The sequence below is a fragment of the Stegodyphus dumicola genome, chromosome 3, assembly GCF_044657685.1.
Source record: "Stegodyphus dumicola isolate Sdum_Otavi_A_Nest chromosome 3, ASM4465768v1".
Taxonomy (NCBI): domain Eukaryota; kingdom Metazoa; phylum Arthropoda; class Arachnida; order Araneae; family Eresidae; genus Stegodyphus; species Stegodyphus dumicola.
In genome coordinates, this window is record NC_140770.1 from 214,814,765 (window position 1) to 214,832,205 (window position 17,441).

The following is a 17,441-nucleotide window of genomic DNA, read 5'->3' on the forward strand; positions in this document are numbered from 1 at the left end:
AATTTAAAAGCGAATTAAAAGCTTCGGAATAATACGAGGACAAAATATTGTTAGCTAAGATTAAAGTAAAGAGCAAAATTAAAGAATTAGCAGCAGAAAATGTTCAGCGGACTTCTTCAGTTCTTAACACATCTAGTGTTTCAGAAAACACCGTTACGGCTTTAAAATTACCAAAGTTAGAAATTTCGCGATTCTATGGTGATTCTGGAAAATTTATGGAATTCTTAAACTCTTTTGATAGCGCAATTGGTTCAAACAATTCACTTACGAAAATTGAAAAATTCCAATATTTAAAATCTCTTCTTTCTGGTCCTGCATATAACGTTGCGGGTTTTGAATTAAATGAGAAAAACTATGATTCATGTCTTGAGCTTTTAAAACAAAGATATGGTAGAACTGATTCTATTATAAATTCTTACATGACTAAATTATTAAGCTTAGAACCCGTGAGAAGTTTGTCTAATGTTAAGGGTTTGCGTAAATTATACGATGAAATAGAAGTTAATATAAGAAATTTGCGTTCATTAAATGTAACGGAGGGTTCATATGGGCATTTATTGAATCCAATATTATTGAAGTTGCTACCACAAGATTTGGTGTTAGATTTTCACCGAAAACGAAACAGGGAAGTGAAGTGTGAGGTTTCGAAAATTATTACGTTTTTGAGGAATGAAGTCGAATCTAGGGAAATTGCCAAAACTGTGATGAGCCCCCTAAAAAGTTACGAAACAAAATGATCCTTTTCCCAAAATTATCAAAGTGGTCAAACTTATCAGAAAAACTATTCAAAGCCTAAAAATATATCAACCGCTTCAGCGTTAAATACACAAATAAAAAATGTTTGTTTATTCTGTGACGGTCATCACGATTCCGTAAGTTGTAAAAAATTGGATGTAGAACAAAAAATAAATAAGCTTAGGACTGAAGCTAGATGCTGGTGTTATTTCCAGAAATATCACATGTCTCGCGTATGCAGGGCAAAAATATCGTGTAAAAATTGTTTAAGCAATTTTCATCATGAGTCAGTGTGTAGAAAAAATAAACCCGTTAATGTTACTTTGAAAGGTTGTGAGAAGCAAATGGAAAGCGAAACTGTTTTGAATGACTCACAATCTAAATCTAATAAAAGCGCCGAGAATATTTCTGTGTCTCATAGTAATATATGTATCAAAAATAAGCCCTTTTTACAAACATGTACAGTTTTAGCCTGTTCGGATAAAAATTCAGTCTTAACTAATGTTATTTTAGACAATGGTAGTCATCAAAGTTTTATTTCATCTCGATTAGTTAAAGAATTAAAATTAAAGCCAATACGCTATGAAAGAATAGCTATTTTTGCTTTCGGAGACAAAATAGCACGTGAGAAGGAATATGGTATCGTTTCATAGACGTTGTGCAATAGGGATCAAAGTTCGAAATCGTACGAGTTAGAAGCTGTCATAACGGATTATATATCTAATTTGACCTTGAAAATTCCTGATGTATCTATTCGCAATGCGTTGAAGGAAAGAGGTTTACCTTTGGCTGATTCATTTTCTGGCGACTGTCAGACGGAAATACTTATCGGATGCGATTCATTTTGGGATATTGTTTATGACGAGAGAGTAAAGTTAAATGAAAACATTACTGCGATAAATTCTTGTTTCGGTTGGTTACTTGCGGGAGTGAAAGGAAGTAATAAATTGACTAATAATTATGAAAATGTATGTTTAGTCATGGACTCTTCTTCCATTTTGTGCGATTTGAAAAAATTTTGGGAAATAGAAGAATTTCAGTCAGACAAACAAAACTTTTCTGAATGGGACAATCAGTTGATTGAAAAATTTGAAAATTCTCTGGAATTTAATGGGGAAAGGTACGTTTGTGGATTGATGTGGAAGGAAAACTTGGGACCTGCAGTTGGGTTGAATTCTAATTATGAGGTTGCGAAAAAGCGTTTTGATTCGTTAAAGCAAAAACTAAATAAAAATCAAGAAATTTATGACCAGTATAAACAAATTATATCGGATCAGTTAGAATGTCAGATTGTGGGAAAATGTGTTAATGAAGATAAAAATTCAGGATATTATATGCCTCACAGAGCGGTAATTAGGGATGACAAGGAAACAACTCGAGTTAGAATTGTTTGACTGTAGCAGTAAGGCTAATGAAAATAATAAATCTCTTAATGAGTCTCTAGAATCAGGAGTAAATGTTTATGCAAATTTATTGGACATAATTCTTAAATTTCGAGAATATCAAGTTGCATTTTGCGGAGATTTAGAGAAAGCTTTTCTTATGATAGAGATTGCGGAGGAAGATAGAAAATACCTTAAATTTTTGTGGTTTCCCGAAGAGGTAGGTGATTCAACCGAAACTCTTCATTTAAATCGTTTCCCATTCGGTTTAACTACTTCGCCATTTTCCTTGGCTTGCGTTTTGAAATTTCACATAAAGAAATTTAAGAAACATCATCCAAAATGTTATGACATGTTAAATTCTTTTTTTTATGTTGATGATCTCTGCTATGGAGCCAATACTGTTCAAGATGCTTATCATTTGACGTCTACGGCAATAGAGGTATTAAAGGCAGCGGGATTTCATTTGAGGAAATTAAAAACTAATTGTCCGGAATTGTATAAACTTTGGAATGAAAACGGATATGAGGAAAATACTGACTTCGGGCAAGGAACAGGTTTCTTGGGATTGAAGTGGGATCCGATTGAGGATAAAATTAAATTAGATTTAAGAGATGTTAGGGATTCCATTGATGCTAGAATCACCAAGCGTCACGTTATTTCAAAGATATTTGATCCATGTTATTTCAAAGATATTTGATCCATGTGGACTGATTAGTCCCTTTGTAATCACTGTGAAAATTCTTCTGCAAGAGATGTGGGAACGTGGTCTACAATGGGATGAAGATTTGCCAAGTGACCTACAAAATAAATGGAGAACCTGGTGTTCTGAACTTTGTGAACTTGGATCAGTATCTATTGAAAGAAGGTTTTTTGAAAGTGTAGAAATAAGTGAAGTTTCTCTTCATGTGTTTTGTGACACCAGTCTCAAGTCATATGGGGCTGTTGCGTTCCTAAGGTACGTGAATTACAATGTTCAAATCAAAGTGAGCTTTATAATGTCAAAAAGTAAAGTTGCTCCTTTAAAAACTTTGACTCTTGCAAGATTAGAGTTAATGGCAGCTCTCCTCGCTGCACGTTTGGGATATTATTTACAAGGTCTGTTTCCTAATTTCGCAAAACAAATTTTCTTTTGGAGCGACTCTCAAATCGTCCTTCATTGGTTGAAAGGATCTTCTAAACAATGGAAACCATTTGTCGCCAACAGAGTAGCTCAAGTGCAGTCGCTGATTCTACCAGAGTGTTGGAACCATTGCAGTGGCTCCGACAATCCCGCAGACCTTACTACTAGAGGAGAATCGGCTAGGAGGATTCTTACAAGTTCTCTGTGGTGGTCAGGCCGTTTGGTTGTCTAAACCACTTTACTCGTGGCCTCTTCAAGAATCGCTACAACATTTTAATGACATCTGTGATGAACGCGTTATAGTGAAAGAGCAACGGACTGCACTGGTTAATTCCATGGTAACCAGTTCAGCTAATGAAAACTTACCTATGTCGTCGTTACTGGACGTTAATGACTTCAGCGAATTAAGTAAATTACTGTGTGTTACTGCTTGGATTAAAAGGTTTGTGCACAATTCTAAACCTAATTCTACAAAATTAAATGGACCTATATGTGCTCCAGAACTCGAGCAAGCTTTGCGTTTTTGGATCAAAGCTACTCAATTCAAACATTATAGTACAGAAGTTACCCAACTTCTTTCTAAAGGAACTATCGATAAGAGTTCATGCATATTTAATTTGAATCCTGAACTTGAGGATAATAACTTACTTTGTGTAAAAGGACGTTTACAGTTTTCAGGTAACGATATGCGAGCCAAACATCCTTGGCTTCTTCCATCTAATGATAAATTTGTTGAACTACTTATCTGTGATTCTCATACTAAAATGTGCCATTTAGGTGTTGATGCAACTTTAACACATTTACGAGAACAATTCTGGATTGTTAAAGGTCGTCAATTTGTGAAAAAAGTGTTAAATAACTGTCTGATTTGTAGACGATTCAAAGTGAAATCTGGAATGCAGGTGGTTGCCCCTTTACCGCCTGATAGAATTCAAGAGCATCCACCATTTGATATATGTGGTGTGGATTTTGCCTGACCATTTTTTGTTCGTGATTTTAATTCAAAGTGTTATTTACTTATATTCAGCTGTGCAGTGACAAGAGCTATCCACTTAGAAGTAGTTCTTAACATAAGTGCTGATTCTTTTTTGTTAGGATTCCGACGATTTGTTTCTCATCGAGGATTATGTTCCACTATATATTCTGATAACGCCATAGCTTTTAAAAAAGCAAATAGTGAATTGAAAAAATGGTGGAATCAGATAGATAATGATCAAGTTAAAAATTTGTTTGCTTCTAAAGGTATAGTTTGGAATTTTATAGTTGAAAAAAGTCCATGGTGGGGAGGTTTCTGGGAGAGACAGATACGAACGGTTAAAACCTGCTTAAAGAAAATTGTTGGACGATCCTCTCTATCTTTGAAGGAATTGGAAACTGTTTTTTCGGAAATTGAAGCTCTGGTTAATTCCAGGCCTATCACGTATCTGGACAACGAACCCTCAGAACCCTCTCCACTCACCCCATCTCATTTTCTTATTGGTAAAAGATTGGTGTCTTTACCTGTAATAAAACATAAAAATGAAAATTTAAATGTTAATAGGAATTCTTTGGTAAAGAAATATAAATATCAGCAAACACTTTTGAATCACTTCTGGAACAGGTGGAGAAAGGAATATTTACTTAATCTAAGATCAGCTTATATTTCTCCACAACCAGGTAAAATAGTTTCATTTAAAGTGAATGATATTGTTTTGATTAATGATGAGTGTTATCCCAGAAATATGTGGATGATGGGGAAAATATTAGAGCTATATCCAGGAAGAGATGGAAAAGTTCGTTCTCTTCTTATTCAGACGCATTATAATATAAGAATATATTATATATAATATATTATATAAGACGCTCAGTACAACTTGTGTATAATTTGGAAATTAATCCTTAATTGTGTTAGTTTGAGTTGCAACCTGTTAATGTTCTGTTTGTGTATTAATGATAGTTTAATTGTGCTTATATTTTAATGCTTGATATTTGAACAATTTTCTTTGGAAGTTAAAAGTGTAATTGGTTTTTGTATGTTAAGTCACTGAATAATTTTGAAGCTTTGTATTTGATATAATATGCTACTTATATTTTTATTCTTGTAATTTTAAATGGTTCCTGAATGTAAATTTAGTTAAAATTCAATGGTAAGTGAACTCAAGTGAGTTCAGGTGGGGAGTATTACGTATTTCCGGAGTCATTCTGACTAGAGGGCGCTGCGTTCGTCCTAATAGTCAGTGGCAGGCAGGATACTAAAGGTGTAAGACGTGGAAAGCAGAGATGCCTAATAATATATCTAATTGATTGAAATTTTCGTATATTTTCTTGTAAATAAATGTTATTGTTAACAAAACCTCTTATTATCTCTTGGATGCACCTTTAGTCTCACAGAACCATTAGATGCAAAACACATTGTTCATGCTGAAAGTGGCGAAAGGGGGAAAATATTTTGGGCCTTCTTTTAAACATATGATTATAATTATTGTTGGAGTTTTCTTACATCACAGGTAAAAAAAGCAAAACATATTTATAGTTTATGAAGTATTTAAACATGTAAAATTATATAGAAGCTCTTTGAAAAACCTGGTCTCTTAAGTAATTACCTTTTTTAAAAAGAATGAACAGTTCTAATATTAGCCTTCTAACATTTATTTTATTTCAAAGAGCTTTCTAACTGAGAAAAATCACATTTTATTTTAGTTTAATATTTTAAATATTGCATATTAATAACAGATTGAGGAAACAACATTATATTTTAAGCCTTAAAGTTAGGTTTAAATGGAATTTTGTCGACAATATGTTGAAAATATATTATTATCATATCACTACAAAATTCTGTGAAGTTTAAATTTTAAAGACTTAAATACCAGTTAAGCAAAAATAATTTGCTAATTTTACGTTAAATATTTCTGTAAATTATTATGTCACGTTCTAAGTATTTGTTAGTTATAACACTAAAATTATTTAATAATTTATTTTTTTCCAAAAGTGACATGTCATAACAGAATAGTAATAAATATAGTAGACATATGTCATAGATTTCTTCATTATTAATTTATGTTACCGAAAAAGTATTTATTATTCAGTTGTGAAAGGAAAGAATTGAAGTTTTCAAAACATCTGACATTTTGCATGTAAAAATATATAGCTGAAATAATTTTTTTCTCTATTTTTTTAAAGGTATTTCATATGCAGAGCGAAAAATTCAGTTAAATTAATAATATAATGATATGGAATATAATACATATTAAAATACAGTACAAAGTCCGTAGTCTGGATGTCCATTATCCGAACCTCAAAGCCACAATTTTTTTTTTTTTTTTTTTTTTTTTTTTGTATGCTTCACACATGCGTGTTTAATGCATGCTTCCAATACGCACACGTACCGGATAGTGAAGAAAGTGACAGAGAGATTATTGAAAACGAAAAAATTTCGATTTTCAAGTTGGTCAGTATTCTCGACACAGCTATTACAGGACTTGAGCAGTGGAACTTTGTAACTGAACAAGTAATTGTCTGTTTATATAATTAAAGAGAAAGTATTAGCACAAAAAACGAAGCAACTTAAACAACTTACATTGAAAGAAATGTGTATTCAAGTAAACAAATAAATATTAAGCTCCTCTTTTTTTTTTTTTTTTTGTAAATTTTGATACCCTTTATATCATACAAGGGCTATCCCAAAAAAAAAGGTCTCCTATATTTTTAGATATACAAAGAACCGTTTATTTTCTATAATTGCTACATCACTTTAAAGATTGAAGAATGCTTTATTTTTTAACGTAATCGCCGTTTCGGTCGATGCAGTTTTGTAGACGCTGTGGCAGTTTTACAATGCCCATGTCATACCAGCTTGCCACCATGCCCTTCAAGAAGCGTTGAACCTCATCTTTCACCTCATCATCGAAGCAGAAGCATAGTGGCGAAGAAATTCGCGGGAAGAATCACCCGTTGCCATTTGTGGTCTTTTGTCAGCATATGCGGCACCCATCTTGCGCACATTTTCCGATATTGCAACTTTTTTGTTAAAATCGTGTGGATGGTGCTTCAATGTTCAAGGCTACAAGTTGCAAAAGTCATCACGAGGTCAAGAACTTAAAGGAGTGATATTGTCTCCGTAACATGGTGTTGGTTCAGAGCCCTTACTGGCTTGACCACCTAATTTACCAGATCTCAACTTAAATGCTTCTAGGATTTCAAGCAGTATACTGCGGAACAAATGGGGGCACTCAGTATGTAGAAAAATAATTTTGCAATAACTACATGATCTAATGTGTAAGTATCAGTTGCTTAGTAATAAAAGGATAGATTTATTTCAGAACTCATGCATCTTACAGTAGTATAGTACAACACAGAATTAGAATATGTGTGTATTTATTACAAATAAAGCATTAGTGTATTTGTTTATAACTTTCTGTTTTAAAATCATTGTGGAAATATCCAAAATATAGAATTCATATGAAAGTACAGCATTACTTGCAGGAGACTTAACATAATTATTTATCTGTGTAACTATAAATCATTTATTTTTCATGTAATTTTGTATCTTTTTGTATATGTAGTTGATATATTTTCCTTTATGTAGAATATTGAAGAAATTAAATGTAAAGTAATCAAAAATGTGAAAGAGGCATCAGAAGCTATGCTGAAGGGCCTAGAACGTCCAGCCATTCTTCGATATCGAGAAGTTCTTAGTGATTTGAAAAATGAGCCACAGGTAATTATTCTTTTCTTTTTATTGCATTTAAATATAATTCAGTTTCAAAATTGTTTTAGGTTTTATTTTTCTCCCCTTTGCCATATAAAAAATTGTTTGTCACTTAATATTTTTTTTTGAAAGGTTCAGACTTTAAAGCTCAATAAAATATTTCAAATACAGTGTGTTTCAAAAAGAATATATGCATATATTTATTAAACTGTATGACATACGAATATAAAACCTTACACACATATGTACGAACCTCTCAAGTTCAGATTACAGATATTCAATATGTCCTCCATCAGCGACACGAACAATATCACATCAATACTCAAATTCCTCCCGTACTCGGGCAAACATGTCTGTCGTCACTGATGTTATGACAGTACAGATCCGGTTCTTCACCTCTTTCAGGTTCTGTGGGAGTTATGGTACATAAACATTGTCTTTAATAAAACCCCATGGGAAGAAGTAACAGGTGGTCAAGTCCGGTGACCATGGAGGCCAGCGGAGACATGCTAAGTCGCCAGCTCCTTGACGACCAATCCAACGGTTCGGTAGATTTTTCATTCAGATAATCATGCACTTGGTGACACCAATGAGAGGATGCCCCATCTTGTTGAAAAATGAAGTTGTCTTCGTGCAGCCTCGGAAACAACCAGTTTTGTAACATAGCGAGATACTGTTGACCGTTAACCGTGTTTCCATCAAAGAAGAATGGTCCGTAAACAGATGATCGGGATATTGCACAAAACACATTGATTTTGAACGAATTTCGTACATGTTCAATGGCTGCATGTCGGTTCTGTAGGCCCCAAATTTGAACATTGTGTTTGTTTATATGACCACTAACATGAAAAGTTGCTTCATCACTGAACATGATACGTTGGGCAAAAGTGTTATCATTGTCAATGGCATCAATAATCTCATTATAAAATGCCACACATTTTTGTTTGTCATCAGGACGCAGAGTCTCTAACAAATTTAACTTGTATGGTTTCATAACCAACCGATGTCTCAAAACACGCCAAATTGTTGTTGTTAGGATGTTGTAACTTTTGACTGGCACGCTGAGTTGATTTTGAAGGACTAAGCATGAGTTGATTTTGAAGGTTGGAAAGTAGTTTGAATTTGTGCTACATTTTCATTGGGAACACGAGGGCGACCAGAACTCTTTCCTTTACATATACATCCTGTATTTACAAACTGTTAATACCATCTGCGAATGTTCTACCCATTCAGAGGATCACTTTGGTACCTCAACTTGAAATGTCTTTGCACTGTAATCACAAAATTGCACTTCTCAAACTCAAGAACACAAAATGATTTCTGCTGCAGAGTAGCCATTTTAAACGTGACGCTTACAATGCAAAACAGAAGACAACTGACATCTAGCGGCTATTAATATAAACTAGACTATGTATTTGTTTCGCCAATAGCCGAGCACAGTGTATATTAATTCTTATATACTGTATTTTCATAGCATGTCTCTCTCTCTTTTTTTTTTTTTTTTTTTTTTTTTTTTTTTTTTAAAGATCTGTGAAACTTTTACATAATTATTGCATCAAGCAATTTATTTTTTTATTATGATTTGCGCATTAGTTACTGTATTTGTGGTTCATATACCTTTCAGGCCATTAATTTTTAATCATTACTTTATCTTTTGGTGTGTTATAATATTCAATGTTATTCACTTGTATTTTTTAGTTTTTGTTAAATCATATTGTTCGGCTTAGGTTAGATGATCATATGATCCAGTGGATGAGTTGAACTGCCACAATTATCAATCAAATCATTCTTTCAAAGTCTTTTGTCATATCATAACAAATCAAATCTAGAATATAAATAACATTGAAAAACAAATGTAATAAATATAAGATGTCCAGATAATACCAACATTATCATCCAGTTTTGTTTTTCTGAAAAAAAAAAAAAAAAAAAAAAAAAAAAAAAACTCATCAAATTTTATCACCTATGAAATAAAATTTTATTAAGAGATCAGCATGTCTTCACTTGCATTCTATTAGTTTCTAATGTCAAGATGATACACAATCTCTCTCTAGCTGTACTTTAACACTTCAGACAATTCATATTAATATGCGAAGACAGTTCTTTCTTGAAGATCATCCTCATCTTGCACAATATTCTTCTTTTCCCTGCATAGAAAAGGAAAGAAATTCTGAAATTATCCCAATTTTAATATTGCACTAGAGGATTAATTAAGGTTTTTTATGCTGTTGCTGACATCACAGGTTACCAATCTGCTCTTTGAGTCACTCTTGCTAGCACAATTTTTTTGTTTCTAAGCATATCTTTCTTTTCTGGTATAGAACATAAAAATTCAAGAGCAAAATCACAAACTTTTTAGAAACGGCATATATTTCGAATTCATGATAGAGTGTTTAGGGGTTCCTTAACTTTTTTTGTATCTTAAGAGCTGTGAATGTAAATATTATATATGTAAAGTGTGTGTTTTTATGTTGTGATTTTTTTTCTTTTAGCTTGATATATATGAAGAATGTGATATTGTGTGTATTAAATATGCGTTAGGTATTGCATATTGGAAAGCTGGAGACTATGATGTAAGTACGCCTGTGTGATTCTTTTATACTTCTTTATTATTGTAAAAGATTGATTATTCATATGTTTTTATTCTTCTCTAAAAGGATCTGCAAAAAAGTATCGCCATATTTAAAGGAATACTTGAAGACCACAATAATGTAACATTTCCAGCAGCTTATTATGGCCTTGGCTTAGCATACCATAAATTAAACAGGTATTCGCTCCTATTATTAAAAATTAGTTTGCTTTTTAAATACAGTCAAAAGTCGTTAATTCGGACACCCATAATCCAGACCTCGAAGCTCAAAGCTACCTATGCGCATGCTTCGTGTTGACGGCTGCGAATATGCGTGTGCGCGTGCGCATAAAACGTTTACGAATGCGCGTTTAATGTATAACGAACGGTATAAGCTAAGCTAAAATTATCTAATTCAGTTAATGTTGCAGATTGCATTGTTCCTTAATCTTCGAATTGGATCCGGCGTTATTATTTTTGGCAGACTGTTAGAGCAATTTTGTAAAAGTAAGCTTGAGCTTTTGATTATATCAAATAGAATTTCCGATATATATTTGCTAACATGTAAAAGATCTAAAGTGAAAGTATGTTTCGAAATCCGAAATCTGTTTATCAATTTCACCCTGCTCGGTGGGGGGAACGCTGTGGAGGGCGCATAATGAATTGGAAGTTGATCTGTCAGCACTATCCTTATCTTCAGGGCAGATGTTTTTATTTTATTTGGCTTATAATTCCTTACTAAATGTAGTATTTCATCTCGATGTACTCCATCTTTGATATGATTTTAAACAAGTTCCTTGTCATTATAATTCACTTCCGATAGTGAAGAAAGTGACAGAGGTTATTGAAAACGAAAAAATTTCGATCGACAAATTAGTCGGTATTCTCGACACAGTAATTATAGGACTTGAACAGCGGAACTTTTTAACTAAACAAGAAATTATGTCTGTTTAATAGAATTAAAGAGAAAGTATCACATGAAACGAAGCAACTTAAACAACTTACATTGAAAGAAATGTTTAATAAAGTAAACAAATAAATATTAAGCTTTTTCTTTTTGTAAATTTTGATACCTTTTAGATCATAATTGTTCTTTATTTCATAAATTATGGTTTCATATTTTTAATTTTGTAATTTCTGCATGCCATCCTACCAGATTTAAACTGATGATCGATAATCCGGAATAGCCGAAGTCCCGACGAGTCCGGATTAACGACTTTTGACTGTATAACTGTTTGTTTATCATATTGATTTTAAAAAGTGCAACCATAACTGTAAAAATTAGAATGAAGCCCGGTTCCCATTCCCTTCATTATTTATCTCCAAATACTTTTGTTTGTGTCATATTTGGAATGCTCCTCAAAAGTATTTTTAATTAGAATGTGTCAAGCATGCATATCTTTCTGAGAATCAAGACTGAATTTTCAGTATAAATTTTATCTAATGAATTATAATAAAATATTGTAGAATACCAAATCTGAAGAACAGGATGGATGAGAAACCTTTTTTTTTTTTTTTTTTTTTTTTTTTTTTTTTTTTTTTCTTTCTCTCTCCAGATAAAAGTGCAAAGAAGAAAAAAAGGCACAATAATTAGGATGATGATACTTATACTTTGACAGGTTATTATTTCTTCTTGTGTCAGCCAGTAAACTGCAATAAAACAAAACACAGAGATAGGTATTGTTATGGTTCTAAAAGTGTTACGTTTCACATTGTTACATTCATGTACTTTTCCCACTAAGGCCACACCAATTTCACTTTATTTATTTTACTAGTTTTGCATATTTCCTTAACAGCCAGCCACCTCTAGTTTGGTTTGGCTTTCCTAGCAGTAATTGTTTTTATCAAAAGTGCACACATTTTTCCTTCTAATTTGTTTTTTTTTTTTTTTTTTTTTTCCTTATCGGCCAAGAAATTAACATGTGGTTATTCTGTTTCTTCAAGAAGTATTCTCTTCATAAAGAAAAGAAAGATTATGCTTGATTGAGTACCTCATGAAATTAAAATTGACTTGAAGCCAAAATGGCTGTACATCCTTTACTCATATGCCAGAAAGAAAAAAGGTTTGGAACCCAAACCTGGTTTTCTAGATCATACATTCTTTTCATAACTACCACACAGTTCATTTATTTACAGAGTCTGAAGTTGTATTCAGTTTAGCAAAGTACAATTTCAAATGATCGATTGCAGTAACACAGGAGTTAGTTGGAATAATTGCAGAGAAAGCTATGTGCCATTTCCTTGTCATTTTGGTCCTGATGTTAAAATAGCAAAACTTTAGAAATTGACAAAAGGTTATTCACAAAAAGGAGAAGATAGCACCCAACACTGAGCCAAAGTATAGGGAAATTTTTCCAACAGAAATTTAGTAAAAAGGATAAGAAAACAAAATAATAAGAACAAGAAAGTTTGTAGGAGGTGAGTTTACTATCTAGCCAAAGGTATAAAGAAACAAATAACTCAAATGCACCAATAAACACTAAAAATGAGTGGTATGTTTTAAACCAGCGGTTGCCAACTGGTGGTCCGTGATAACTTTTTGCTGGTCTGCAGAAAAATTGGGACATTATTTATATTTTTATGAAGATTCAGTTTAAAAAAATGACGAGTAACAAAATCTATTATGGAATATGGATTATACTTTTTTTTTTTTTTTTTTAATTTCAGCTTCTACTTTTAGCGAAATTCCTTCTGAATTTAGCAACTTTTTAGGTATATCTAGCAGCATTTGAAAGTGAGAGTTGGTATCCATGGATATGCTGTTATCAATATTAGCGCAAACTGGAATTTTCTTTCCTTTTGAATTTACAAACATATGCTATTGTAATCGTTAATAATGATGGATTTTTATGAGAACATCTGCATTCTTATTTATAATTGCATCACTGGAAGTTTCTGTTTTTGTTTTGTCTAAATGTTGATCCATGGTGCCATTGCTGAGTAAGCAATGGTTATTGTGTTTACAATAATAAACCTTTTTGCGATGGCGCACCTTTGTTTAAGACGCTCATGGGGGACTGAAGAGAATCGAAGGCAGTCACAGTCACCCTACAGGATGGAGGTATTGCATCAGTAAACCTAATTTTATAACAAAAATCAGAAAAACAAAAGTTTTGCTTCTAGCATCATAATTTTTGGTATCATTTTAGATTATTACTTGAGCTCTTATATATGTTAAAATTGCCCATAAAACATTTTTTTCTTTATTTTATATGAAAATATAAGTAAAAAATTGCTTATCTTGTAAAATAATTTTCGGAAGCGCTATTCAAATTATTTCAAAGTTTTAATTGATAAAATCCATCAATAAAGTTTAAAATTAATAAAAAGAGCACAATAAAGACTATTTACAGTAAGAAGTAACAAAATTTAAAATGAAAACGAGTGTGGTAAATCTCGAAGCACAGAGAAATATCACTTTGTAACTCTTAGAAAAAGTATCACTTTTTAACTCTTTAGAAAATGAATCAGTACTCTCATTTGCGTTAGTAAATGGTTCACTAAACATACTAGGGTATTCTTCCTCTGATAAATATCACCTTCCCGCCATAATAAACTGGAAGTGAGGCTTTCCTAAATAAAAAAAGAAGGAACGGAAATATATCTGAAGGCAATGCAAAATGTAAAAAAACTCCGCACGGTAACCCTAAAAGACCGTACATAGTAGAGGGAAAAAATAGAATAAAAAAAAAGGAATTGGATATAAATAAGATACGAGAATGTTTTCATTAGCACGCTCCGAATTAAAGAGCCCACCTCTGTTTACGCTTTCCCTCCGGCCCCCCTCGAACAGCTGATGAGTAAAATACCAAAGTCAGGTAGAATATATCAAACTCAAGGTCAGGAACCTAAAACTGTGTTCATTTCAAAAGTAATGGACACAGGATGCCATCTAGTGGCCTTCAGAAAAACGTTCCACCTTAACCCTTTGAGGGGCGGTATATAAAATAATTTAAACTGTGGTAAAATTTTGCATGAACTATAACTTATGGACCCTAAGGACACAAAATTGAGACTTAAAAAAAATCTAGAGCGAAATCCTGAATTTTGAGAGCCGGTATATATTTTATACCGGCGCCCCTCTAGAACATTTTTTTTCCAGGTAGTTGCCAACTGTTAATCTTTGCTTTTTAAACTAATTTTGGGTACTTTTGATGTGCGTCTGTAGTGATGAGTGCTTGAATATAGTTATGTAAGTCTAAAGACAAATTTTTTTTTTATATTTTGGCAAAAATTTAAAATTTTAAAAATAAAATTTATGTTTTTATGCACTTTGATGATGCAACCCAGCTGAACATACTTATGTAAGATATGGGTAAAAAGCTTTTCAACTTGATTTAAATTCAATATTATTTTATAAAAAAATTTAGCAAATATAACACTGCATGTGTAAATCATATCATGCTGTAACTGAACTAGTATAATATTACAAGTAGATGTAACTCAGCCGAAAATTAAAAAATTGAAAAATGAAGCACTACGACCGACTCAGCTGAGAAAGTATGTTGCATTTTTGAAGTTGTATTTTATGCTTTAGATAATATGTGAAAAAAAACCATGCTTCCTACTATGATACGAAGAATCGCCCCCCCCCTCCACGCACACACACTTTAGATCATCGAGGACCGTAAGAGTCCATTTTTTATTTTTTGTAAATATAGGTTGTAATATATCTTTTTGAACAGGAAGAAATGCTGTTAAACAATTTTATTATTTCATACACTTCAAAGCTCTTATTCTTATTTTCAACACCTTTGGCTTCATAGGGGCTCCTTTTCAACTTTTGGATAAATTTTAGTTTGCATCTGAAACGGGCCTTAATATTTTTCCTCCTTTCACCAACTGTGAAAAATTATTTCAGAAACAACCTATTTGTATCAACCAGAGCACAAATTTCATTTGTGTTCTCTAGTCTTTCATCTGAAATTAAAAAAGAATTAAAAAGAATTTCCCTGAGAAATAAAAGTATGCTTTCAAACCAGTAGTTTTTGTGATTACACTATGAGATGGACCTTAAGTACATTTTCATTTTAAGTTAGCTTTCCCTTTGTGTGATCTTATCACACCTCACAAAGGGAAGAAGGCATGACTCCCGCATAACAAATTGGTTGTCAATCACCTCTTTTCATTTTCTGGCATTCTAGGATTTTGGAAAACAGGAAGCAACTGGTGTCTTTTGGAGGCTAGCATGCCACGTTTAACCCCCACAATTGTTTAAAGTTTTGACCCCAGACGGCAATTTTCAAATCGATGAGTCTTTCTCTTGGGAAAGGGATAAGTGCTGAAATAAAAATTTTAGCTAAACACATACGAATGAAACTTGAGCTGAATACACAAAGAATAAATTAAACTAATATACTTGTATTCAGTCCTAGCACAGGGTCAGTAAACTCCCCATTCCTCCATGAACATAATATTTAATCCTAAACAACTTATAAATTAATCATGAAAAATTATTTTATCATAAACTGTTATAATAATAAAGAAATCCTGTTATGTCACAGAGTAGAAAAGGAGAAGACTGGTGCTGCCATCTATTGGCATGGTACCCTCAGTGTGGGCTCCGGTATATATTATATACCGGTTTTAAAATCGTATAAATAATCTTCTGTTACTTATAACTTCTGACTGAAATGAAGTAAATATATAAGATTCAGCACGTGTACGTCATATATTTGCAGATTTTGAATTTTTTCTTTCCCTCCAATAGAATTTATCAATCTTCCAACATGATACCTTGGAACGAGGTATATTAATTTCATAACTGTAAAATATTGAGCATTCATAGGGTGATGTTGCCATTTAGAATCGAAAGAAAATACTAGACACTTACGTTTATAGCTTTTGGTGAAGAAAAATTAGCATTTTTTCGGAGGTTAAAAAATTGACAAACAACCGGTATATATTATATACATTATATATTATATACCGGTGCCCTTCAAAGGGTTAAAATGCGTATACGCATCACCCGTCCTCTGAATGCGATCTTTGCTGATACGTGGATGGGACACCCGTCTGTAAGAGACGTTCTTAGAGAATGTGTATATGGGACGCCCGTCCTGAAAGGGCTAAAAATTGGCCACATAACTCTCTCTCATTATTGATATTGCTTTGCTTAATGTGAAGCTTTCTGTACAAGAAGGTAAGATTTGTGTACTTTTCATGTGATTTTTCAATGGGAACGCAATATGTGTAGTTTGCTGATTATTATTGTATAAATGTATTTACCTTTTTTTTAATACATATTAGTAGTCCACCAAATATAAAATTATGTATGTAGTGGTCTGTGAAGTTCTAATGATTGATGACTGCTGTTTTAAACAGAAAAGTATCAAGAAGCATGTGGCAGATTTTGAGGTGACTCAGTTCTGAAAGATTTCTTGTAAGCATGTAGGGTAGAAAGGGACCCTTCTTTTAGGTTAGAAAGGGGAAAATAACCAAATTAAAAATTATGGAAGGAACTGTAACTAATTAAAATTAGATTTTTTTTTTTGGAGAGCCATGTTATTTATCTTAGGCCCCCAATCACATTATGTTTCAGCTACGCTGGACTTGACGTCGAAAGGGACAATTCTCAGAACCTGCACAATTCCAGGAAACACACATTCCTCTTTCTCACTTACTACAAAGACTTGGACGCCAAACAGTAATCTATTATTACATGATCCTTTAGAAGCAGAACTTTCGTCTGATTGGTTATCTCTACCTGGGACCCGAGACATTTTCGGTGAGGTTTGAAAAAATCCCGCGTAGCGACATCATTGCTTCCGTAGCTGGGTGGGACTTCGCTTCAGGCAGGGCTCTTTTTTTTCTAGGAATCCTCCCTTTAAACTAATTCTACCAGAATCTTGTTTCTCAGAAAAGTCCCATCTAGCAGGGACTGTAGCCATGTGTGATAACCTCTTTACATATTTTAGTAAAAGTTACCTGTCTAAATAAAAGTCT

At 32.8% G+C, this 17,441-nt stretch overlaps 1 protein-coding gene across 5 annotated transcripts in view; it reads left to right on the top strand.

Moving 5' to 3' along the window:
- LOC118203893 (uncharacterized) overlaps positions 1-17,441 on the top strand; it is a 233,753-nt gene that overhangs the window by 97,759 nt on the left and 118,553 nt on the right. For all 5 annotated transcript variants that reach the window (XM_085813843.1, XM_085813842.1, XM_085813846.1 and 2 more), the window contains 3 exons: positions 7,805-7,936; positions 10,420-10,500; positions 10,585-10,694. In XM_085813843.1, the coding sequence (XP_085669969.1) occupies positions 7,805-7,936; positions 10,420-10,500; positions 10,585-10,694 (323 nt within the window). The remainder of the gene's footprint in view (positions 1-7,804; positions 7,937-10,419; positions 10,501-10,584; positions 10,695-17,441) is intronic.